The sequence below is a fragment of the Vanacampus margaritifer genome, chromosome 15, assembly GCF_051991255.1.
Source record: "Vanacampus margaritifer isolate UIUO_Vmar chromosome 15, RoL_Vmar_1.0, whole genome shotgun sequence".
Lineage (NCBI taxonomy): Eukaryota > Metazoa > Chordata > Actinopteri > Syngnathiformes > Syngnathidae > Vanacampus > Vanacampus margaritifer.
This window is the reverse complement of record NC_135446.1, coordinates 3,383,773-3,409,623: the sequence shown is the minus strand read 5'-3', so window position 1 is coordinate 3,409,623 and position 25,851 is coordinate 3,383,773. Positions and strand designations below refer to the sequence as shown.

General features: G+C 42.4%; 2 protein-coding genes across 2 annotated transcripts; both read right to left on the bottom strand.

Moving 5' to 3' along the window:
- Positions 1 to 1,336: 1,336 nt before the first annotated feature.
- On the bottom strand, positions 1,337 to 3,380 carry lum (lumican). The gene is made up of 3 exons (XM_077544791.1): positions 3,244 to 3,380; positions 1,779 to 2,657; positions 1,337 to 1,679 (listed from the first exon to the last, which is right to left on the bottom strand). The coding sequence occupies exons 2-3, from the start codon at positions 2,650 to 2,652 to the stop codon at positions 1,525 to 1,527; spliced, it is 1,029 nt and encodes a 342-aa protein (XP_077400917.1). The 5' UTR covers positions 2,653 to 2,657; positions 3,244 to 3,380; the 3' UTR covers positions 1,337 to 1,524.
- A 3,136-nt stretch (positions 3,381 to 6,516) lies between these two features.
- dcn (decorin) lies at positions 6,517 to 23,178 on the bottom strand. The gene is made up of 8 exons (XM_077545320.1): positions 23,005 to 23,178; positions 13,134 to 13,372; positions 9,984 to 10,096; positions 9,150 to 9,363; positions 8,956 to 9,069; positions 8,774 to 8,867; positions 8,206 to 8,344; positions 6,517 to 7,537 (listed from the first exon to the last, which is right to left on the bottom strand). Exons 2-8 carry the CDS (start codon positions 13,348 to 13,350, stop codon positions 7,337 to 7,339), a joined length of 1,092 nt encoding a protein of 363 aa, XP_077401446.1. The 5' UTR covers positions 13,351 to 13,372; positions 23,005 to 23,178; the 3' UTR covers positions 6,517 to 7,336.
- Positions 23,179 to 25,851: the final 2,673 nt, after the last annotated feature.

Genomic DNA, 25,851 nt, shown 5'->3' with positions numbered 1-25,851 from the left:
CAGAACCCAAAACATATAAATAAAAGAGCATTGGAGAATGTGTCCTTGAACTTATTGTGTGAAAATGCAGTTGCCTGTGACCTCTATGTGACTGTATGCATTTGTGTTGCATTCACAAGCCAAGTGCTCCAAAAGACATTTGGCGGTTTAACTGCAAGTTGTGTCAACAAGTACGCGACGGACAATGCAAACGTGCAGATTACCATGTACCGGAGCCAGTGAACCTAGCTAGCTCTGTTTACAAGCTGTTGTAGGCTTGAAAGGACCCACACAAATTATATTTTAAACAAGAATACAGCTTGAAAATTTAAAAGGTGGCACTATGAGAGCTTTGATTGATGCAAATGGTAGCAGCAAGCCATATTAGAATGCAAAAGGTCTCCTTTTTATTTCCTTTTTTAATGAATAACCAATATCTTCATTATAATTTAATTTAATTTATATTTCATACAATGTGCATTGCAATGTGATCTCTGATACAAGCTGGTACATTCTTCCAGCAAGCTAAAAACAAGCTAACATAAAACTAGCTCTGAACACTTAAAGAGAAGGAATCAAAAGGAATTTCTTTGATCTGATATTATACTTGATGTGTTTCCATGCAACCACACTTGATATCAAAAAGCTCCATACATAAAAACGTATTGGAAACATGGTTTATTCAAACTGAGTTCTTCACAGTAGATTCACGAGCATTGACTATTCCAAAGAGGCTCTAAAGTGAAGAAAAGGAAATGATCCAGACAAGATGTTATAGTCTATGACAATGTCACGTTAAGCAACAATAGAGAACTTCCAGAACTGCAAAAGCTGTAGTTTATTATCAAAAGAATGATACCATTCGAATTCATGCATGAAATGAAAATAATACAAATCAGCAATGTGCACGACAAACAAATATGCAACACTTTAGCTTCATGAGCTATTATTGAAGTTTTTCAAGATTTAAGTTAGTAGGCTATACTGAACAAGTATTTTACATTTTATTAATGTATACGTTGAATACGCGGTCTTTCTTGCTGGCCCTTTGCACAGCAATGGCTTTATGAAACCTGATACCTATACATGCTACACACAGAACATACAAGACAAAGACAAAGTGAAGCTACTATAGAGACAATGGAGATGCTAACGTCATTGTTTACTCTGTCTTGTCTTGCTTTGACAAGTGTCTAATTGGAATGTTTGAAGTGTACTTTTTTTCTTTCCCCGAAATCAAAGGTAATGCGAGCAAGTAGGTGACTAGCCTTCTCATCTAGATCTACAAAATTGTGCATCCAAGATGCTAGCTTGTTAGGAAAATTAGCACTACTAAAGCTCCCCCCCCCAAAGGATTCCCCCCCACCTTCAAATTATTATTATTTTTTATTTTCTATACAAATATATGCTATGTATTCAAACTTAATTATGCCCTGCCATTATATGCTGTATAATCAGATTTGAAAGAGTGAACATGTTCCTGTTGAGGATTATTATTTCAACAAGTAAATCCATAAACGATGGAGGACAGGTGGAGGGGAGTCCTCATTCAAACATGATTTCAGAGGCCATGCGCAGGCAGTTGGAAGTTTCAGGGGGCATGCTGTGGTGTGTGATGTAGTTGGCATCCAGGCGCAGGTGCTTCAGGTGAGAAAAGTTGACGGGGGTAACGTACTTGCAGAAACTTGACAGGTCAAACTCTGCAGGAAAGGGAGAGAATATGACCAAAAACAATTATGTTAGTCAATGCCTACATTAACTCAATCAATTTTAATGAAGACGAGTCTGTGCCCACTCACTGTTGATCTCATTGGCTTGGAGGTACAGTTGCTCCAGCTGCTCATTGATGTCAGGGATGGTCTGCAGCTTGTTGAAAGACAGGTCCAGCTCCACCAGTGATGTCACATTGAACACTCCCGCTGGGAGTCCGGAGTCCACCAGCTTGTTGTGAGACACCCTCAGGGAACGCAGACCGGGCACCTTGCTCAGGTACCCCGAGCCAATGCTGTCGATATCGTTGTAGTCAGCATAGAGGATTTCCAGCGAGGCTGGCACGCCGACAGGCAGCTTCTTCAACTTGTTGTGGCTTACATCGAGGGACAGCAACTTCTTGGACCCTTTGAACGCGCCGGCAACAGCCTCAGAGGTGAGCTCGTTATGCTGCAAGTTGACAGAGGTCAGATTCTCCTTGTCGTTCATGAGCCCAGAGGGGAACTTGTTCAATTTGTTGTGCGTTATCTTGAGCTCGTCTAGAGACTTAGACGGAGGGACCACTGGCTCCGTGAGTAGATTGTGGCTAAAGAAGAGTTTCTCCAGGGCGGTCAGTTTGTCAATGGTACCTGCTGCAATCTTACCATTGGTGATCTGGTTGTTGTCGAGGACCAGCCACCGGAGCTCGGCAGTGACGTTATCAAAAACGCCAGATTTGATCTCTTCGATTTGGTTGTTCTGGAGGTACAGATACTTGATTCCCGATGGCACCATTGGCACAACCTTCAGCTTGCGGCTGTCACAATACATGGCGCTGGGGAAATTGATGGGACATTCACACTCGCGGTCGCAGTTTGCGCTCGAGGGTCCTATCAAGGAGGGCGGCACATAGTCGTAGTCCTCATACTGGCAAAGTGCCAGGCAAACAAGAGCTGCCAACAGGTGTACACGGAGAGGAAACATGGCTTCTGCAAAGGGAATGAGAAGCAGAGAAGGAGACGTAAGATGAAGACAACAGAGCTGCAAGAACAAGAAAAAACAGACGCATTCATCAGCACTGCCACACCCACTCCCTTGAAGCGTTATTTAATCATTCAAGAGTTCAAGACTGGAGACCCAAGGGGGCAATTTCAACCCTCAACAACAAATCTATCATCTATCACCTTCACAGATTCCTCTTCATACAGAGGTGACGGCAGTGGTAATGCAAGACAGATGTCCCAGAAATCCTTGAGCGCAAATTAGCCTGAAATATCGCTCGGCCCATCACTTAAACACTTGGTCCTACCATGGTACCATCCATTTTGACAGTCCTGCAGAGGCATAAGGATCTTTCCAGACTTGGTCCTAAACCATTAAATATGTTGCATGTCCAAATACATAAATGCAAAGAACACAACCCTCAAGGACTGCTTGCTACTCCTTTTGCTCTATGCATTTTCTTTGTCGCAACACCAATTCAGTCCAGAACAATTCAAAAGCTCTCACCCAAGAGACAACCAATCAAATGGGAAAATCTATCAACCGGTTTGTCTCTGCAACTTACTGACTTACCTGCGCTCCTCTCACAGCGTACTGTCTGCTTGGGGTTGCAGGGCCAGTGGAAGAACACAATGGTGTTCAAAAAGTAGACGTCTCTGGAGAAAAACACAGAAGAGAAAGACAGAGAGGGAGGAGAGAGACAGGGTAGAAACGGGGATGGGGGGTGGGATGTAGAGACAGAGGGGGAAAAGGAGGAGGAGATGTTGATGGCGGATGGGAAGAAGGAGGAGGAGGAGAAGGTTTTGGGAGGTATATGGCAGTGATGAGGGAGCTTTTTCCTGTAAACTCAGGTTGTAGAGAATCAAAAGATGCCAACAGGATGGATGCAAGTGTCCAAAGTCAACAACAGGTGCAACCAGGTCTATGGGTGACACATTTTTTGCCAGCACTTTGCTGATTACTTTGGTAAACTTGATTGTTCCTGAGAAAAGTACAAAAAGTGGGGTTGAACTGAGGAAAAATATTACAACCTAGAGACTTACGAGCAAGAATAAATCCTCTGTGAATACAGTTTTGGAAAATCTGACAAAATGCTGCTGCAAGATGGCCAGAAAAGTCTTACATAACATTGAGACAGCAAAACCAAGTACTTTTAGAAGGTAAGTAGAAGCAGATCGCATCCATCTCGTGTTTCTTTCAATGTTTTTACACCACCGCTGCATTCTTTCCTTTCAGCACATTTTGAAGGCCAACAATCGTCCAACTACACCCTTTTATTGGTTCCCCATTGAGAATGGAGCGGGGGGCTTTTGGTGGGAGGAGCGTTGGGGCAATGGTTGGGAAGATGAGCCAAATGCCTCCCCCATTTGTTAGGGGACGTTCATCACCCTGTCAAAGCACGGCGGGATGTCACGGCTGCTTTTGATTGGTCGCACTCTCCTTTTGTTGCTCCACTTGGCATAGAAGCCAGTGTCCTCTCAGAAAGTCTATTTGATTACACACATGCTCTAAGCATTACCTGCATTTGAACGTTGCAGACATTCGTAGTGTGAATGTCATGTCTGACGTTTGCATCATTGGATGGCCCACATTAGGATTGTTTGACTTTTGGTGGAGGTTTGTGTTCTACTAGCCACAATAGGTTGAATTTTTCATTTCAACCCACTCAATATGGGGAGTCTTAGGCAAACCAGGAGAAAAACCTAACAGGTTTTGTACTGAAGCAACAGCCCCGGGCAGACGCCCAATGGAGAAAACGGTCTGATTTTTGTTGGAAATGTACCAAAAATCTAAATCTTCAGCAAGGCACAAGCCGGCTGATGTTGATCAGTCCCATATGGTCAAAAACTCTACCTGTCCTATTGAAACCATTTGCCAACAAGACAAATCCCAATTTTCTTACCACATAGACTTCAAAAGGGTTGGTTTAGTTGGTATATGTGGTAATAGTGTCATGCTAACAGTAATGGTATACTTAATACAACATAAACTATCCATTGGATAACAGCCATTGCAATACAAAATCAAGTGTGCAGCTATTCACACAAAGCCATCTCCATGTTTAATCTCATTCTTTTATATCAGTGTGTGCATTAGACTTGGCAATAAAAATGTTTAGTAGCCTAATCATAATTTTTGTTGTTGTAGCAAATTGTATTGCTTTCATCATTGTAGCACTGGGAAACTTTTGCCGTAAATTACATAAAGCAGCACACACATACTGTACAGAGTGAATGAGTGCACAGAAACACTCCAATGGGACGCACTTGCTCCGACGGGGCTTTTCACAGGTCCAGGCACACACAGCATTAGCAAACAGGGATATTCTGGGACGCCTTGGCACTGACACACTGAGTCCTCTAATAAACTGTCAGACAAGCAGCCAGACGCCACCTTCTGTCCCTGCTGTGCAGCCATGTGGTCGCTGCAAGCCCTCGTGGGGGCTCATGTGTTGCATAAGCGCCCAAGAGAATCTCCACGAGTGATAAACTTGTGATTTGAGGGGTTTGTTTAGATATTCCTAATGAGATTTGGTATCCGATTAAAGATTAGAACAACCAAGGCCGTGAATCAGTGACGCATGTGCTTGAGGTCAGATTATATTTGGCAACTTTACTGTATTAATGTAAAAACCCTCTGCAATCGATTGTGAGTGTTACAAAGCAGATGGAAAAATGTTTTTTTTCTTTTCTCTGCATTTCATCTCAGGATTTTCACACCGCATGGCACGGTTACATTAAACTCCCCTTGCAGCCACCCACTGAATTGTGGGTAATGAGGCTCGGTCAGGCTTACATTGCTTGACGACAGACTAATTGAGCGTGTGTGTAGGTATATGTATGTGTGAGTGTCAGAGAATAGAAGCAATGTGCTAAACTTCCACATGGGGGCAACAGACTGATGCATGAGGAAACACGCCATAACATTCACAATCCCTAACATAGTCTGTGATTTCTGTTTCATTGATTGATTCTGATGTAAATATGTTAATTAATACTAATAAACTGTTTTTATGTGATACGCAAAACGTGCTACAGACGACAAGGTAATTTGTTTGGTATGAACACATTTTTTTGAAATATTTTACTTGAGTCCATAGTGGCATATACCATCTGGTGGCATATGTTCACTGGAGTACGTGGACTGTCATTTCTGGTCTGTTATGCTAGTTTGTGCCCCTGCGTTGACTTGGAAACCAACATAACAACAAAGTAAATACCTGAAAAGGACTTTGCTCATCCTGGCAACCCTTGTGCCTCGTCGTTGTCTGCCGCATCCGTGAGCCTACGTTAGTTTGCAAAGGGAAAAGGTGCCCATTTGTCACGGAAATCTCGACTGATGTCAGTAAACACTTTTATATGTCTTATAGTATCTCTAGATGGAGCCACCTTTCCAGGCTTGGTCCTCAAGACAAGGTCCTGGAAAAGGTACGCTCTATCCCAGCAGCTTGGTTGTCAGGGCTGCTGTTTTTACAGATGTTGCGGCTGGAGATCAATGTCGATCTTCAACTGCAAAGGGCTTATTTGGAACACTTTGTCTCACCCACTGTGTCCCGCTCCATTTCTTTAACCTAAATATTCCCACAGTCTCTCGAGAGCTGTAAATCACAGAGGCCCAATGTGCTTCTTGTGTCAATATTTTTTGGGCCCGGACCATGAAAATGGTCACGTAAAGTTAGGCAGTGCAAAGGTAGCGTTTCCTGCTGGCTGGTAGACCAGGATGTGGTGTCTTTCTGGAGTCTTGCACCTTCTTCTACGACGATCTTTCCTTCTCTTTGGCCTTGTTTTCCAACAAGTGTTTGATGACGTCAATGCACGGTTTCTGTTATTACAACCATCGCAAATGTTTTCCATTAGTATTTTTTATTCTTTCAGGACACCTTTAGCGGGAGCCCCCTGCCCTGAAGATGAAGAGGAGCACCTTTGTTGCTGATATAGTCATTAAAATTTTAAGCTATGATATGTGCTTGTGCCTTTTGTATGCAATGAGAGGTTTTTATACAGCATTTATATACAGTGTCTATACATACAACATTCACACCAACTTCCGGGTGCAGCGGGATGCCTCTTCTTTTGAAACAAACAATGAAGTGGCAGGGGAAAGACATTACAAAGAGAGTCCAGAATAAAAGCATGCAGATACATTTTTGGTTGTGACATTTAAAACATATATGGTTTATTCTAAATTTAGAAAGTAACCTTGGTTCACTGGACAGCAAAAGTGGAAGAGGAGACGAGTAGTGAGCGTGAGGAAGTGATGGAAGTCACGCTTTCCTAAGAACAGAAATGATTGAAAACTTTCTTGACTTTGCCGCCTGCTCCACAGGCCTCGTCTACAAAAAAAATTCATAACTGTCCCGTATGATGCACATGACTATGCTACAGTATGAGTGTGAGAATATATTACGGCTCTACCAGTGATGTGCAGTGCATGTTTGCTGCAAGCCGTGTTTACTACCAACCAAAGCCGAGCTAAATAACTGTAAAAAACAATGTAATAAAACAAAAATGTGCTTGAGGTCCATGTCCACCATCAGGAGAAAGTCGGGTCAGAGAAGTGACGGTCAGTGGTCAAACACACACACTTTCACACGCTCATTTACAAATGCACACTTCCTCTGTGGTGGTGGTGGTAAAGGATGGCGGCTGTTGGGGACAGAGCTTCTCTACTTCTTCCTGTAGTTTCCCAGCTGGATGGCAGAGCGGTCAAAGACGCAACGGAAGGTGATGGGCTGCACTTCCCAGTAGGGGACAGGGTTGCTGAAGAGGCTGATGCCCGAGTACATGGCCTTCTTTGTATTGAAGCCGGGAGGGCAGAAATCTTCCGTTCCCACCACACCGATCTTGTTGGCGTGGAGGTAGACCACCTGCGGGAAGGGGATTGCATCAATGACAAAGTACAGCTTTTGTTTCAAAAATATGACAGCAACCAGATGAAAACTTCATCTGATCAGAAACCAGAAAGAGACTGGAAATTTGGAATTTGGACTGACAAACTACCAGGACACTTGAGAATACAAGGGCCAATCAATCCAAAATTGGATCAGTATTCCCTGAAAATTTTAAGAAAATGCTGGCCAACATTCGTGGCAATCAGTTGAGTCGTTTTGGCCAAATCCTAACCACTGACAAATGTTGCTGAAAACAGAGCACATAACTCAATTAAAACTCACAGAGGTATTACAAAACAAGGGTTGAGACACATACAATTATGTGAAAACATTGAAAAATTATGAGCAGTCTCACAAACTGGATGGTTGGGAAACATTTTCATTCATTTTCAATGAATCCCGCAAAGAAACTGTGTATCTCGTGAGAGCCAGCACTATTTGGGGTCGCACAAATGGGGTGAATCATCCCATGATTGTCTTTTCGGGACAATAATTTTTTTAAAATGAGAGAAAATAAGTCAAGTACATTCTACAAGGATGGGATTTCAGCGTTCTTCCTAATGAGCAGAGTAAATGAATCTATGTGACTATGTAGTGTGGCTTTGATCAGAGCCAACACAAGCAATCACAAGCTGAAGTCGAACCTGGATGTATTTGTGGTCGGGCAGGCCGGGGGGCACAGTGGTCAGGGCGTTGTTATCGAGATGGAGTTCCCGCAGGTGGGGGACGTTCACCAGGGTGCCGTTCTCCACCAGGCTGATCTCATTATGGCTCAGACCCAGCCTGTGGGGAACAAGTCACATCACCACTAGCTTTAGTAGTAGTCAAGTGAAAAATGATTACATGGAAACACATTGTACTGGTGCTGCATCAAAGCTCTCTTTGTTCATTCCCAATTTTCCATAGTCTATTTTGTGTCCAAACAAGTCATTTGGACAATGCCGCAACTATCGTGTGCTTTGCCAAGCTGTATCCAAGGAGATAAAGAGATTTGAAAAGGATAAAATATCCCAAATCCTGTGCATCATAAGTGTCAGTCTTGTGGGAAGACCTCCGGCAAGGCTTAATTATATATTTAAAAAACAACAACAACAACATATAAATAGTTTTTGCTCTGATTAATGATTAAAGTTGAGGAAATAAGAAAAACATCTGAATTAACTTCCGGCAAACTAAATTGACGTATAAACAAAAGAAAAGCATTCTTAATACTTGGCCAGCTGCTTGAGTCCCTTCATATTCTCAGCGGTGACCTTGGAGATTTTGTTTCCATCAAGGTGGAGCTCAGAGAGTGAGCTGGGCAGACCTGAGCAAAAAAAATCAAAAACAAAGCACCACCACCACCAAGACATCAATGCTGAGGCCGAATAAATCCTGTTATATTGACGGGGTACCTTGGGGGATCTCCATAATCTGAGTGTCCGCAATACGAATGTAGGAGACTCTCTTGAGGTCAGCAAAAGCGCCGGAATCGATCCCTGCACTCTTCAGGGGGTTGGATCCGAGCTCTGAGATGACAATTCAATCACCAGAAGAACGTTGACAAGATTAATCTCTGTGGAATAAACACTTGTTTAATTTGATTTACCCATGACGATGATGTGGGACATTCCTTGGAAGGAGGCCTTCTTGATCTTGGTGATCTCGTTCTCATGGATGCGCAGCTCCTGCAGACTCTTGGGCATGTTGGCTGGCATCTCCTTCAGATTGTTCTTGGACAGGTAGAGGCGCTGCAGCTTGGTCAGCGGGTTGAGGGCCTTAGCGTGGATGCTGCTGATCTTGTTGTTCACCAGGATCAGCGCCTGTGGACGGAAAAACATTGGAATCTTCAACCGGTGCTCTGTTTCCAATCAATGTAACACTTTAGCATTGTAATTGGGAGCAATGACATATAGAGGCCATAAATCAAGCCAGACAACAATGTTTTGCCAAGACTACAACCATGTGTTCACGTCATTGAAAAAAATAAAAATAATTTTCCAAGGCTTAGAGGCGCGATTCAGACTCAGACTCTGTGCTCGGCCTCGTAAACACCGAATAAACTATTTTAAGTCCTTCTACAATTCTGACATTTTCAAGGTACACGTTTCTCCACAATTTTGCGTTCCTGCATGGTCACTGTAAAGTTTTCCATGACATGCTGGGACCTTATCAGTCGTCAGCACGAGTGGTTTGGGGGGGATAAGTCCAAGTCTTCACTGGCATTCCACGCTCGTGTAAACAGACGAGAGATGATGCAAGGAATGTGACCCCTTCCGACGGGAGAACCAGATCTTGGAAATCGACACATGATTTGTTTCTGTGCACCTGGCGACTGAGGGAGTGGCGGTATGGAAGGATTCACCACTATCCCAGCTTTCTACGAATTGGTGAATTCATTAGTCACCATGTGCTTGCAAACGGCGAGTCCAAGGTCTCTTACGTGCAGCCCTTTCAGGTTCTTGAAGTCGTTCTCCTTGATCTCGGTGATCTTGTTGTTCTGCAGATCGAGCAGGGTGGTGTCATCCGGGATGTCCTTGGGAACCTCCTTCAGACCTGGGGAGAAAAAAACAGATTCGTCAAGGAAAATATCCCAACAAAAGATTATTAAATTTGGATGTTTATCAAGATTGAAAATTCTTTGAACGCTCAATCACTTATTATGGAAATTAGTTGAGTCCACACAAAGTCCAAAAGGCAGAAACTTGGACACAGTATATGCTGACGTTCCCAAGGGACTAAATATGTAAAAAATTCAGCATTCTCCGGGGCACACATGGCAGGAAATGAAACTGGAAACAAATTTCCTGAACGACATACCTGCACACCAAGCTCACATTTTAGCGTCGTATGACACGGGCCATCGACACAACTTGCGAAACCGACACCTGCGCTCAAGACGAGAGATGTTTTGAAGGAGAGGCATCTGGCGGTTACGGCGTTTTGCTATCTGTGGCGACATGCAAATGGTTTGTTTACATTTGAGGGGTGAATATACTGTTTCTGTTTTTGAGGTCTGTTTGTACGACAGTGTATATATATATATATATATATATATATATATATATATATATTGTTGTATTTTTTTCGGGGGGGGGGGGGTATATATTCCAAATAAAAAATTTATAAATTTGCAAGTTTATAAACTCGCAATTTTGTGACTTAAAAAAGTGGCAGATTTGCGAGAAAAAAACTCAGAAACTTACGAGAAATACACGTGGCTTACTACTTTGTGCCAATACTTTTTGGTAGGGTTTTAAATAAGGAGATAGTAATGGCTTTAGCAGAGATTAACCATATGATGTTAAACATTGCACTTTTAAAGCGTTGGGTACAGCCAATGACAAAGACGCCTCGCTTTATGAAGATACACACCCTGAGGATCAAGCATTTTAGTTAATTTGTTAAAATGTACATTTATGTTACCATAATTATTATTTACACATACATACATTTTGGTATTTTTTTTGTACAAGTAGCTAAGTGTTGAATCTGATGCTCTGCGTCATTCACTTGCATTTACCTAAGGTATGCTAGCTTCTGATTGGTTAGTGTTAGTCAGCAAGTGTTGTTGCTCTAGCTGTCATGTATAACAGTAAAGTTTAAATTCTGAAAAAATCTGTCTCCATCCTGCCATTTAATAAAGAGTGTTCCTTTAACCACCAACGAATCCTCACGTTAGACTGTAGCGTGTACTTGTAAGTTTCTGAGGTTTTTTCTCACAAATTTGCCACTTTATGAAGTGGCCAATTTGCAAGTTTTTTCTCGGAATATTACCCCCCCTCTAAAAAAAGATTTTTTTTATACATGACCCTAATGCGCTTTTGTAGGTTTGAGTTGTGAGATCCTCAGCCTATCCTAACAGATTTTTACATTAAACCCAAAAAATGTTGGCGCAACACAAAGTGCGTGGCAATATGTCAAAATTTACGCAACATTTGTAAACTGGTGGCCAACCTTGTGTCAAGTATGACAAATTAGTACGCAAATGGCGTCCAGGAAATGGATAAGAGAAGTACTTATCCAGTACTCACCCATGCAATTGAAAGTTGTCATGAATCTTGCTTGATAGCAAAACCTTGTTTGAATCACTTTAAACACGTGAAACAAATTTCCTCACCACGTCTGCGAGAGTGGCTTACGAAAATGTGTCGGTTTCTGATCGATAAGCAGCAAACTGCGCACTCAGCAATCGAAGATTTTTTGGCATGTCAAATCGTGAGAGTTTGTCATCCGAGTTGGCTCAGTACTCACTCTCCGTCCTAAATTAGAAGATATACTTGTGTACGGAAGACTAGAAAAAAAGGACTGATTTAAAATGTGGGGGCCGTGGCTCAGGTTGTTCAGTAACCAGAAGGTCGGCTGTCCAATCCCCGCTCTCTCCAAGTCATGTGTCATTGTGTCCTTGGGCAAGGCACTTCACACACATTGCCTCCAGTGCTGATCACACTGGTGTATGGAAGGTGTGAATGTTTGATGGTGGTCGGAGGGGCTGTAGGAACACACTGGCAGCTATGCTTCTGTCAGCTTGTGCCAGTGGCTACTTAAGTAGCTTACTGCCACCACAGTGTGAATGTGTGACTGCTTGAATAATGTATCCATTCCATTGTGAAGCGACTTTGAGTGTCTAGAAAAGCGCTATATAAATCTGATGCATTATAATTATCATTATTCTAAAAAAAATTTTTTTTATTTATTTATTTATTTATTTTTATGAAATAAGAATGCGATACATTTTCAAGTTGCGTCATTTCTTTTTCAAGATATTAACAGAAAATCTTCCGGCTCCTCAAGGATGGGTTGAATGCAGACAGCAAATTTTGCTATGTCATGTACATGAGACAACTTAAGTACCTTGAGTGGGACACCCCCCTGGAGACCACTTGCAACATTCCGCTAACTTGGTCATAATTAAAGTCACCTGCCAGCCCTGTGGTTGGTGTACCGCTATTAACATTCACATGTTTCTAATCACTGGAGCTACATGGTGCCCCTGACGCAGGTACCCACTTCCTGTTATTACCATCGCCACGACGACGCGACCGCAATATTTTCACAACCCACGCTAAGTGTCATTTGAACCCAATTGGGTATTGCTACCGTGGACTGCACGTGGAATGTTTATGTGGTTTTAAAGGAGTCCAGTCATGGAAATTCATCTCCAGGGTACGCTGTTTGCTCATTATTGGAACATCTCAGTTAAGATGGTCGTTGGACACGCATATATTTGACGTATTTCACCACCTAGTTTGACTCCTCGCTTCACCCTGAAAGCTGAGCACCCCTTCTCTTTTAAACAAAAATGGAAAGAGGGACTTTTCTTGTCTTGTGTACATGCTGGATGTCAGATTAGACAAACATAGAAGATAACAATGGGGTAAACTGCTGTGACTGTGGAGAGTAATTGCGGTCTTTAAGGGGTCTTAAAGGACAACATTTGGGTTTCATTAATATTGACTGTTTAGGTTTCTCCTCCATTCCAGGCCTATTGGTAACGCAATTTCCTCCTGATGGATTAAGACTGTGAAATGTTGCTGTTTCAGGGCTGAAAATCCCAAACACCAGGAAACGTTACCCTGTCTAGTGGTCTTACCGAGGTCGGAACACTGGACAACACGCAGGTGGCACTGGCAGCGGAATGGGCACTTGGGTCCTTCGGGCATCATGAATGTTTCATCCACCTGTTTGGGTAACTCGAGCACTCCGGAGCCGGGCTCGTCCTCCATCATGAAGTCCAGAAAGCCCGATTGGCGGAAGGGAAGAGCCCAGCAGGCGGTGACCAGGAGCAGAGAGAGACAGGCCGACCTCATGGTGCTGCTAATGGAGGGGAACCTGCAGAAATAGAGACAAAATGTCAATAGATGTCTTCTATCTGGAAATGGTAACTGACTAAAGTGTCCAATATTTAGGAACAAGTCAACAAGATAGTAGTCAGATTTACATGGAGACGTTCTTGTCATTCTAATCGCAATAATTCCGACTGAAGATCTTTGGTCAATTATTTACATGTGACGTGATCTCTTCCGATCTGCCAATACATGACTCAGACCAGCCATTTTACATCTGTGTTACACTTGGACTGGAGATTGAAGTTAACATCACAGGACAGATCAACATGGATTTCATTTGTCTGTTTCGCACAGTAGCTGTGATTGTTATAACACTTTTATGAAACAACACAATCTGCTTCTTCCTCTGGTCATTGAATCAGTGGAAGCTGATGTCTGTGGATCTCACTCTGCTTCATCTATCCTTCCTTCCTTTCCTCAGTCTCTTCTTTGGTCTCTTGAGGTCTCCCTAATATGTTGGAATTTAGATGTTTCTGGGGTTGGTGAAAGACTCTGGTTGGTAACCCGGTGGGTAGTAGGTAATGTCTGGTCAGTGCTGGATTTCACTTTCCTTTCTTTTCTTTGATCCTTCCTCGGGTCTCCTGATAACCTGACAACTCTAGCTGGATTCTGAAGTATTCGGTTTAGGTGAACGGTATGGGATTTTTAATAGGTTTTAGGTGAACTAATGAGTACACACTCACACACATGCACACACACGTACACATGCACATACACACGCACATGCACATACTCACACACATACAAAATAAAAAATAAAAAAGAGATAGAGCAATGATGATGACATGTCGAATCGTTAAAATTACAGAATGAACAATACTGAGCTCTCTCCAAAAAAAACACAGAAAAAACAAACACTTTTATTAAAGCAACAGCTGAGAAAAAACAAGTTACAAGTACTTTAAAACAATTCTCCCTTGGCAGACAAGGTCTGGTAGTACACTGTCATTTGTTATTCTAACATGTCTAATAGACTTTGTTTAATAACAAATTGCATGATGTACAGTCAGATGTTAAAATGATGTGATGAATGTGATGCCAGTTTTAACATATGTATAAAAATATCAATTATACAGGTAGTTAAAAATGACATAATTGTCAGATGTTCATTAAAAATGTTCTAAAAAATATATGCTGCATTGTACTGTACAGTACCATTTTTTTGCTTTGTCCAAATGAAAGTTGTTTTTTTTTAGCTCCATACTTTGATTCGAACCATAAAGCCCACTGTTTTGTAATAATGAGTTTTTGTGCAACAGTAGCAAGTCATCCAAACAGCTGAGAAGCAAATAAGAATATGAAATGATTTGCTTTCGACTGCCATTCCTCACAATTGTACAGTTTCTATGCACACAACGCAACTGCATCACACACTCGCCGACCTTTCATAGCACAAGGACCCGCCAATCTTCTTGCCATGCTTTGCAGCCTCTGTAGGCTCTGTAATGAAATGGCACACATGAGCCACATGCAGCGAACAAGTGATTTGGCGCAACTGCTCGGAAATCGCTACTAGGATGCGGAAACCGAGGCGCGGTTACGTGAGGTCACAGGGATGACCATTCGACCCTAGCCGTAATGATAACCCTCGTCCACCGAAAATGCCACAATAACAATCTCCAACCACTTCCTTTTTTTCAATATTATTGATTCAGCAGCCTTCCCAAATCAACGTGTCATCATCATCATCGCTTTCTTTGTGTGTGTGTGTGTGTGTGTGTGTGTGTGTGTGTGTGTGTGTGTGTGTGCGTGCGTGCGTGCGTGTGTTTGTGCTCTTTAACGCACATGAAACCTGTTTTAAATCCCAGACCCTTCACCTTAACTGGATACTTGTCAGGAGACCAGAGGAATGACCAAAGGAAAGAAAGATGAAACAAAGTAAAATCCAGCACCAACCAGACACCACCAACCATCCATAGAGTTAAAAAACCTGAATCTTTCACTAACCCCAGAAACATCTCAATTCTAACAGATTAGGGAGACCTCAAGGAAGGAGCGAAGGATAGATGAAGCAGAGTGAGATCCACAAACACCAGCCTTCACTGATTCAGCGACCACTGGGATAAGCAAATTCTACTTGAGTTTCAGTAGATGCGGGTGTGGTGGATCTGACATGTATGAGAACCTCCACCAAAGAGGGGAGCCGTCAACCTCGGCCCGACCAGGCAAGCACAGCCCCCCAGGCTGCGGCAGCATCAGGGCACAACCCCCCAGGCCCCACTTACGGTTGCCACCGGCTGGAGTGCAAACCCAGAAGCCCAGAGCACCCTCCCCCCTGACGCGGCCGCGCCCCAAGCCCAACGCAGCAGAACCTGGCACGGCAAACCCACATGGCACCCCACCAGCTCCAACTACTTCCATTTAACTGAGAATGACCTGCATTGGATTAGTAATCTGTTGAATTTGAACAAAAAACACACACACATATTTTATATTGCTGCACTTCCAGCATGTTTGCCATGTTTTCTCATGTTAGCTGCAACAAAGACTTCTTGTCTGGGCTTCATGAGATCCAGAGGACATGTTCCACTCTCCTAGCAGGCTGAGTCATCTTGGCCGTGTCAAGCTCTCTTATCTCAAAAAAAAGTACAAATTCAGACTTCTTGTCTGCGCACATGGTGGGCCAAGTTCTCTACAGATGCCTTTCGCTTGTTTGTTTAGGGCGAGGTCCTTCATTGCAAATTTTTCATTTTTGGGATTGGACGCACATTTGGCTGCACGCCGCGGAGCCAAATATTTCCGACAATGCGCGTGGAATAACAGCCTTCACTGTTAATGAGTTAACCATGTCTCCTGCCTCCTACCCGCTACGTCCATGCACCCCCATCATCCTTTTTGCCCCCGTCAAGTTTTCATCAGCTTCTGCCAGTCATCTTGTTTTCCACAGCAGCTAATCCCGTCTGTAAAAAAAGAGTGCTGCACGATCAGACACTTGGTTTGTTTATCTCTTCAGCTGTGCACCATCTCCCGATAAAAACACACACAGCTAATTTCTTTGTTGTTTCTGTTTGAGTTGATAAAACATGAAGCCTTTTTTAGCGGGGGAGAGAGGGGTGCACCAACTGTCAGGATTTTGGTCAAAGGGTGCTCTTCACGCTTCAGCTGATGTAGAAGTCAATCTGGTTGTTCAAATTATATTTGACGGTGTGCTTAAGACTTACAATTATATAAAACATTGATTGGTTCCAATGATACTTTTTTGAAGATGCAATTGGCAACTTTCAAAGAAAGACGGCACACCTTCACACCCCTCCCCCCAAAAAGTCTAGTTCTTGGCAGTATTTCAGTTCAATTTGAAGGTTTGATTGACTCAACATGTCTTTATTGACTTATTGGTTTTGTTTCACTTGATTTTCAGGGTGTGATCACCCACCTCCACCCACCACAGGTCTTGTATCAGAGATGGCACACCCCCTCACAAATCCTGTCCAGTCAAAAGGCATCATGCTTAAACTACACAGTAAAATCAGAAGTGTAAATTTAACTCCCATAGGGTTAAATTTAACACTTTCCCTAAGTTTATATAGTTCTCACAAGTTCAGAGTTAAATTTACACTACCAAAAGTATAAAAATTTAACTCATCGGTAGAGTCATAGAGTTATTATTTGACACATAAAAGCAAACTTTTTGCACTTTTAAGTGCTATCTACTTTCACCTATCAGTGTTATTTTTTCACATTATCGGTGTTATTCTTTAACACTTAAAAGTTTCCTTTCATTTTTTTGGTATTAATTTCTCACAGTTGTTGTAACTTTAGTTTTTGTTTTATTCATTTCTTCCTTTCGGACACATTATTACAGGTTACATCGATCACATAATATCATTTGCAACATTGACATCCAAAAGAAGGGCTGACTGGTAGAAGTCATGGCTTATTAGTAACCCCTGTTCCCATTGATTCTTACTATGCTTATCAGTCATATACATTGATAATGATAGTCATGGATTCATATTGTTCAATCCCAGACTTAAGTCTGCACACTCCTTGCTCAGTTCATCTTGAGTAATGTCTGTGTGTAAGTTGCAGCTAGCACCAATCATTTGGAATTGGTAAATCGGTTCCCGAACGCCACCAACAAGCCCACCCATTCAGGCAAGCAGCCAAGGCGAGCGCATGCTCGTTCACCAGTAGCGTCTTCACTGACCATGGATCAGCTTTCACACATGTTGTGGCTTCCAGAAGAGTAGATCGGCTTGCATTCTGCCCATTGCGTCCACAGCAACGTTCACTCCATTCTGGTCAGCTCAGCCACCACTGTTGCCAGCATCTAATGATGCTTAGATCTTGATACTCCTGAGCGCTCACCAAGGCAAGCCCACCCAGCGGAGTAGCCCACATCCTGGAACCATGTTCACCAACCCCATTGTAACTATTTACAGCAGATACATTGCAGCCAGCGTGAAGAGGTTGGGATGAAAACCAGCACCTCCAAATCCAAGACCATGGTCCTCAGTCGGAAAATGGCGGAGTGCCCTCTCCGGGTCGGGGATGAGATCCTGCTCCAAGTGGAGGAGTTCAAGTATCTTGGGTCTTGTTCACGAGTGAGGGTAGGTTGGAGCGAGAGATCGACAGGCGGATCGGTGCAGCGTCTGCAGTGATGCGTACTCAGTATCGGTCCGTTGTGGTAAAGAAGGAGCTGAGCCGAAAGGCAAAGCTTTCAATTTATCGGTGGATCTGCGTTCCTACCCTCACCTTTGGTCACAAGCTGTGGGTCGTGACCGAAAGAACAAGATCCCGGATACAAGCAGCCGAAATGAGTTTCCTCCGCAGGGTATCCGGGCTCTCCCTTAGAGATAGGGTGAGAAGCTCGGTCACTCGGGAGGGACTCAGTGTCGAGCCACTACTCCTCCGCATTGAGAGGAATTAATTAAGGTGGCTTGGGCATCTGGTTCGGATGCCTCCTGGACACCTCCCTGGAGAGGTGTTCTGGGCATGTCCCACCGGCGGGAGGCCCTGGGGACAACCCAGGACACGCTGGAGAGACTATGTCTCTCGGGTGGTCTAGGAACGCCTTGTGATCCCGTCGGAGGAGCTGGTTGAAGTGGCTGGGGAGAGGAAAGTCTGGGCTTCCCTACTAAAGCTGCTGCCCCCGCGACCCAACCCCGGATAAGTGGTAGATGATGGATGGATGGATGGATGGATGGACATTGCAGCCACAATACAACCTTATCACGACAGCCTTGCATGTTACATCAAATGTCCGAACAGAAATAGAGCCAGACAATGTTTACATTCTTACAGGAACAGCAATACATGTTATCAATGCATGTGTATAAACAAGAGTTAAAGCTACTGAACGTAGAATATTCCATTTCAAATCGCTACTGACACCTGCTGACGAGAAATTAAACTGCACATACCGTTTTTCACATACACACCACTCACATCTCGTCACATTCGCAGACAGGGCGCGTGTATTTCTAACCCAAATCCAGTGTGAAAACTATTGGCCAGAGGTTTGCAGGAGTACCCATTGTGAACAGCTAAGGTATTAATCTACTAATTAGAAAGCATTTCACTCAAAAATGGTCAAATAAAAAGCTTATTGTAAATGTATTTTGGGGAAAAAAGTTCCATATTGCAACTTTAACCATGGCAGTCTCAGCAAGTAATCATATGCTATATTTACATTATTCAAATCATCAGTTAATTAGTAATATGTTACAATAATTTCATTTGGGTAAGACATAATTCACAATTTAATGATGTGAGTTACTGATAGCAGTTATTGTCTCTCAAACTCCGCCAATTCTTCCACTCTTTTTACAATCCGTATTTTTTTTTTTGGATGAAGATCCGACAGTCTTTTGTCCATGTGTTCTCAATAAATCCATTATTTTTCAAGTGTCGCGCCCTTTTGGCAATGTCAGCATTTCGTTTAGTGAGATTGTCATTGACGTAGACATGTTTACCTTAAAGCTTGTAGCTATCTCTCAAAAGAGAAATCTTTTTCTTCCTGTCAACAAACCTGATTAGAACTGCCGGTAGTCGTGTCCCCCCAGTTAGAAGCAAAAAGCACATCTGAATGTGTGCTGGATCCACAATTAATCCCAAATCTCTGAGTTGAGTTGTCACTTGCTGTTCGACAGTCTCGGTCAGAATCAACTGCACTTGTGCTGGCCGCAGCCCTCGCCCGAGGGCCGTGGCGCGGTTTAATCTGGATATACCTGTAACTATCACATCGTTGATTCAAAGATTCTGTTCCAAATCATTAACTTTTTGTTCCAAGGTGACAACGCGTCAATCTTTTTCTTGTGTCTCTTTCTTTAACTGCTGAATTTCCTTCAGAAGTGGCTCTATGCTCTTTTTCATTTCAAGTATTTCGGTGGCCATTTCTTTGAGTTTTACAAGAGAAGATTTTATGTCCTCAATTTCGTCAGCTCTTTTTCCGCCAGGCATATTGCAGCAATGAAGTTAAAAATCCCAATGTCAACAAAATAGTTAGAAATCATGTGCGAGTGCAGGAGTAAGTAAACCACGAAGTGTTATTTTCATTCCTTTTTGTGTTCATTTCTCACAGTTTTAGTGTTACTTCTTGCACGACTCATGGTAAATAAGAAAAGCGAGAAAGAGCTCGGATGTACAGTATAAGGTAACTCAGCCTGGAGTCAATGAGTTTGACTCGCTGAAATAACACCACCCGTGGGGCTTTTTCTTCACTGAGTGTTCAAATAACACCCAAATCAACACCAAGTAACGCAAAATAATTAACACTGGATTTTTAACTCAATTTAACACTACAAAATTTGCTGTGTAGTAAATAGTGTAAATTATTGGAATTTTTAGACCCCTGGGGGTGCACTGGATTACAAAGAGTAATGGTAAACACACATTTCCATTTTTCAAAAATGAGGGAGGGGGTGCCTGTCAGGAAGGCTTCATGTGATAAAAACTTATCAGAACAGGCTGACAGTATGTGTATGTATGTTTAGACGTGGTGAAGTAGCATGTAAATTATTGTTATTTTTGAACGCTCTTTTCCAAGCAACTGTAAGCAATTTTGTCATCACGAGGCCACTCAATCTTCAAGTGCTGCTGTTAGTACGCCTCATTTTGTGCAATTTCTCCTCTTTCTTGCCATGAATGAAGTCGAAAAACATGAGTCGACCTGCTGCGCCTTCAGGCTCGCGCCTCTTTTTCGCGACGGCGTCCGCTGGCTTGGCGGGATGATGGTCTCGCGGAGAATCTGCTAAAAGCAGGACACGTGTCAAAACGCGCTGCAACACGTCTCCACCTCAAACACTTCTTATCTGCACCTCAAAGAAAAAAAGCAGCCCCCCTCCCCCCCCCCCAAAAAATATATTTTTTTTAAATCAGCGTTTATGTTTTGTCTCCTTTCCAGTGTGCAAGAAGGATATTTTCACAAAGATGATTGCTGATCATTTTTCACGGCATTCCTTTTTGAATAGGGTTGTAATTTTTCCCAGCTGTGGCTTTGTGTGCATAAGTGTGTTTGTGTGGCAGGTACTGCAGGGACTTACCATGGGGAGGATTTTGCTTCTTTTTTTTTTTAAACATGCTTTTTAGTTGAGTCATCACGAGTTGTAAAATGTCCAACTAATCTTAAGTGGTAAAAGGGACCTAACTAATGTTTAGCTAAGTCCAACCCATACTGTGTTGAGCCCCACCCCTTAAAAACATCCTTGACATCATTGGCACACCCCCTCTATCCTTTATAAACCCTAAAAAAGTAAATTTGTGAAACAAGAGCCCCTTCATGAAGCATCATGAAGCTAATTTTTACACTTTGAAAAAAAAATATTCTGGGTGCGTCTGGGGTGACATTTACGATTTGCTTTTAATTCAATACAAGGCCTGTGTCAGTGTTTCTTTTCTTTTCTTTTTCCTAATAATTAAGATGGTTTAACTCCAAGTCGTAAGGATACTGGACGATTTGGTATTGTCCACAGAATTCTTTTGAATAACTGAAGTCAACGCACCATCAAATGTTGAGTATGATCAGTACCAACGTTGGTATCAATATTTGGGTGAATCCACCCACCGCTATGAGTTGTGTAACTGGGGTGATGTTTCTGTGCATGGACCTCATCAAAATTTGGCTCCCATACTGGAAAATATTGCCATGTTCTTCTAAGACATGATTGATATCTTAATGCATGACCAAGGAAGCAAGGCCCATCCCCCCTTCAAGGCATGCCCCCCCCCTCCCCACACACACACACACACAAAAAAAAAGTGGTTCCAGCACTCCTAATGAATCCCAGACAAAGCATGGTTCACATCATTTTTCCTCCATTGGCTTTTGTGCGACTTTCCCAGCTTACGTTTGACTTTTGACAACGCTGAAGGAGGCCGAAGCGTTGAAGGTTATTCTCAAGGCCGTGTGACATTTAAAACATGTGTCTCTTTTGTCCCAGTTGCAAGCCTCCTCCTCCCATGTGCTTGTGATGAAAAAAATTCTGGAAGACCTCCCAACGACGGATTTGTGACTTATCAGGCGATTACACAAGAGAGAACATGTGCAAGCACTCAAGAGTGAGTGAACGAGACTCGCCTTATAAGACAATAGACTTCACCATTATCAGGATTTAAAAAAAAAAAATGTTTGAACACATTTCTGCCACCACCCAATTCCATCCCTCCGCCGCTTTTGGTATGTTCCTCCCCTGTTTGATTCTTCTTAAACAGAAATACATATGTAACTTGTATTGTTCTTAAGCTTTTGGACTCCAGATGGAAAAGAAGAGCCCAAAAGCTCCTCTGCACAAACCTTCCATTCACTCATGGTTGCTTCAAATGTTAAACAGCTGCTTGGCTTCACGCTGATTGTCCTCCAAGCCCAGATTTTCATCACTTTTGACTCTCTTCTCTTCTTTTCCACTGCAGCTGAGACCTATTAGTTCCTTTTGCTGCTGGCAAACAGGATGTAATGAGTTAGCTGAGACCTCCTCTCAATGAGAGAGAATGGAAGCTGTGCAAATATAGAATTAATGGCAGGTACGACCTTTTTTTATTATTATTTTGCATTCAATCTGCCCCTCAAGCAATTTGGCTCCTGCAGGGAAACGCTGGGTAGGAGGAGGTTCTTTTTTTTGACAGATAAGGGGTTTGCTGCTCAAAAACAAGCCATTACTAATATTAATGGGGTGAATCATCACAGAGAAATGCTTGTTTTTCCTCATTTATGTAGCAATTCCAAACATTTTCCCAACACAAATGATAACGACCACCTCCCCCCCAGAATCCAGTTCTCGCTGTGTAAACACACAAAAATTATATTTTCAAGCAGTCGCCACGTAGGAATGCAGCAGGTTCCACACGGGCTCCATCAAAACAATCAATCGACTGAGTGTCGAAACAGTCCACTTGGTTACGAAAAAAAAAAATCCAGAACAACGGGCAAAAAGGGGGAGAGTGAGGGACCAGCATCAACAGGCACCTACCACACCCCCTTTTTCCTGGCAAAAGGGTGCCTGAGTGGAATTCAAAGTGGGAATCAGAAAAGCTTGCAAACACATAGACAGAATTTACATAAAATGACATAATCCAAAAAACATTGCACATGTCCCGATGACTTTCCAGCTCTTTTCCCCACCTGTCATACAATTCCCATCATTTTCCCCCAAAAGTCTAAAGGATGCAGCAACCAACCTGTTCCCGGGAGAAGCAGAAGGCAAAGAGCAGAGGCTGGGACTCCCCGAAAAAAAAACAAAAAAAAAAACAAGCAAGTTTGTTTTTTCGGGGGGATGAGGCAGCAAAAAGCGGCTGCTCGGGCCTTTGGGGTAATTGTACTTGGGAGTGCTCGACAGCGGAGATCAAGCAGGTGTGCTGTGTCACAACAAGGGGAGGGGAGAGAGAGAGAGAGAGAGAGAGAGAGAGAGAGAGAGAGAGAGAGAGAGAGAGAGAGAGATGCACAGAGAGGAGAGAGAGCGGAGAAAGCGGGAGGAGAGAGAGGAGAAAGAGGAGGGAGGGCAAAGACCCGAAACAATTGGTGGAGCAAAAACAGCTGGAAAGGAACGAAGAAGGCAAGGAAGGAGGGGAAGAAAGGGAGAGTAGAGCAGTGATTCAGCTGCCAGGCGCGCTGACATCTGGGAATGATAGGGGGACTTGAAAACTTCTTCGCTTCATTCTCATTAACACACTCCTGACTAATTTATTCCCTTCAATGGTCAGGGTTTGCATGGGACTGCAAGGACACATCCTCTTCTCCGTCTTTCATGATTTGCTTCACCAAATGCTTCAGAAATGTTGCGTTTTTGACAAGTAGTCCAAGGAAATAAACTATGACAGATGTGGAGCGAAGGCTCTCTTGAAAGTTGAGGATAATCCCATCCCCAAAAAGTCACAATTGTTTTTGTTTTTTTAATTGCCCAAAGCCATTTTCAGATAGCAACATGACATTTGCACGGCAGGTCTATCATGAGTATACCCACAAAAAAGTTTAATGTTTTTTCCCTTTTTTTTTTTTTTGAATTTTGTTTCACGTAGAAATGTGAACTTTGGAAGAATAGACCCCCCAAAATTTGTTTTATAAACCCTTGCTTGAAAACAAACAGAAAATCTTGCATTTTGCTGTCAAGATTTGGTACTACCCTCTAGAACTTATCAAAATTTAGCCCGAAGCCAGTTCTACATAGAAATATGAACTTTGGTAGAAGATTCTCACATGAATAGACCCACCAAAAACGTCTCAAGAAACCATACACTATAAAACACAGTCTGCTGTTTTGGTTTGAAGCAGCTCAACAGCAACCTCGTTTTTTTAATTCAGCCCCTGAAGCCAGTTTCACATAGGAATGTTAAATTAGACGTACTGTAACCAATCACGAGTAAGTCCACAAAAAAGTTTCAATAAGCCATGCCTGAAAACACACGGAAGTCTTCCATTTTGGTTGGAGCAGCTATTTTGGACATTTTCAGAAGGCCTTTAAAAGTGGGCTCTGTTTGGGTCAATCAATCTCTCTTTATATATATATATATATATATATATATATATATATATATATATATATATATATATATATATATATATATATATATATGTATTTATTTATATATATATAGGCTACGTGCATTGAGTTTGAGTTAATTTTCCAAGCTTAGCAGGATCAGATAGCAGGGGAGCAGGTTTGATCCTGTCTTACACCCCCCCACACACCCTTCCAACCACACTCCCTAATGCACACACATATAGCCAAGGTAAAAGGCAGAACGCTCGCACATGGAAGCCCCAAAAGTGTCGAAAGGTTCCATTTTAGCTTGTTTGACATGTGCCAGTGGGTGAAGGAAAAGCTAATTTTATCAACTGGGGTTGAATTCTTAGCTTTAAAGTGCTGATTGAGTCTACTGGAGGGAGGAAATGAAGAATGGTACCAAAATTGTGTAGCAAATGTGAAAATAATGCTTTCAAAAGAGTAATGGGTTTTTCTTGATCTGTCAATCTGTGGCACATAATGGAAAGCATCTTAGTTAATTGACAATGACAATGAAGAGGAAAAGCCCTCGGTCAGTGTTGCATTAAAGTTATTTATTTATTTATTTCCTCAGCCACGTTGTCTTGTCAGTTTGTGTGTACTTAGTCCCAGGCTGGCATTCAGTCCTTGTCAGTTCATTGTCCATTCTTGTCCATGAAGTTTATATCTCTGTTTTTTTGATTTACTTAGTGATGTTTGCCTTCTCATCCTTGTTAGAATAACTTTCTTTTAGCACCCCTGCATCGTTGACTTCCCTGCATTTGAGTCCACATCCAAACAAAGAATATTTGTAAATTCAGCCCCTGAAGCCAGCATTGTTTTGCAATATGAAATTGGATGTTTTTCATATATCACACAGAGACCCACAAAAAATTCTGACGAAAGCCATGAACAAAACTCTGTCATTTTGGTTTGAATTGTCCATTTTAGGGTCAGTTTAGGTAATTTCTAGGGCTTCTTCAAAGACAAATTCCTCCTTAAGATTTTGGTCGATTGCTATATTTGAACCACCTGACCTGCGTCACAAAATTGTGAATCATTTAAGATTTCAACATTGCGTGCGGATGTTCGATGACTCGCCATAAAAGTACGTCAGCTTCCCGAGGTCAGACTTTGACAAAAGGGTTCGAAAATTCATCCCTGTAAGGCAGTAACACTTAGCAACAAGAATTTTGCGTAACACTTCTGCCATGAGTAGACCTACAAAGAAATGTCAAGAAGTTGAAAAAACACAGGACGCTTATTTGTTCAGAAATGTTTTTCCATAGAAGTGAAAGGTCAACACAAGCTCAAATTTTCCACAAATTACAGAAGATTTCTCTTGAATTGGAGCACATAAGCTGAACTGGTGTGTTGACTTTTGCATTTTCTCTTCAATACATCGCGGCTTGCACCTGAAATGAAAAAAAGATGCTGTTTTAAAAAACAGATTGTTTACTTCAGTCACTGTTTCCACCATTATTCCTCAATAGACCAACTGGTGTTTTTATATTCATACTAAGTGGAAATATTTGAAGAATGAGAG

Bases quoted from the DNA above. Each gene is read 5' to 3' on its own strand.
- lum (XM_077544791.1), bottom strand. From the start codon at position 2,652: ATGTTTCCTCTCCGTGTACACCTGTTGGCAGCTCTTGTTTGCCTGGCA. The intron at 1,680-1,778 runs GTGAGTGGGCAC...CCTTTCCTGCAG, and splicing joins CCAAGCCAATGAGATCAACA to AGTTTGACCTGTCAAGTTTC.
- dcn (XM_077545320.1), bottom strand. From the start codon at position 13,350: ATGAGGTCGGCCTGTCTCTCTCTGCTCCTGGTCACCGCCTGCTGGGCT. The intron at 9,364-9,983 runs GTAAGAGACCTT...TTCCGTCCACAG, and splicing joins AGAACCTGAAAGGGCTGCAC to GCGCTGATCCTGGTGAACAA. The intron at 9,070-9,149 runs GTAAATCAAATT...TTGTCATCTCAG, and splicing joins GTCCCACATCATCGTCATGG to AGCTCGGATCCAACCCCCTG.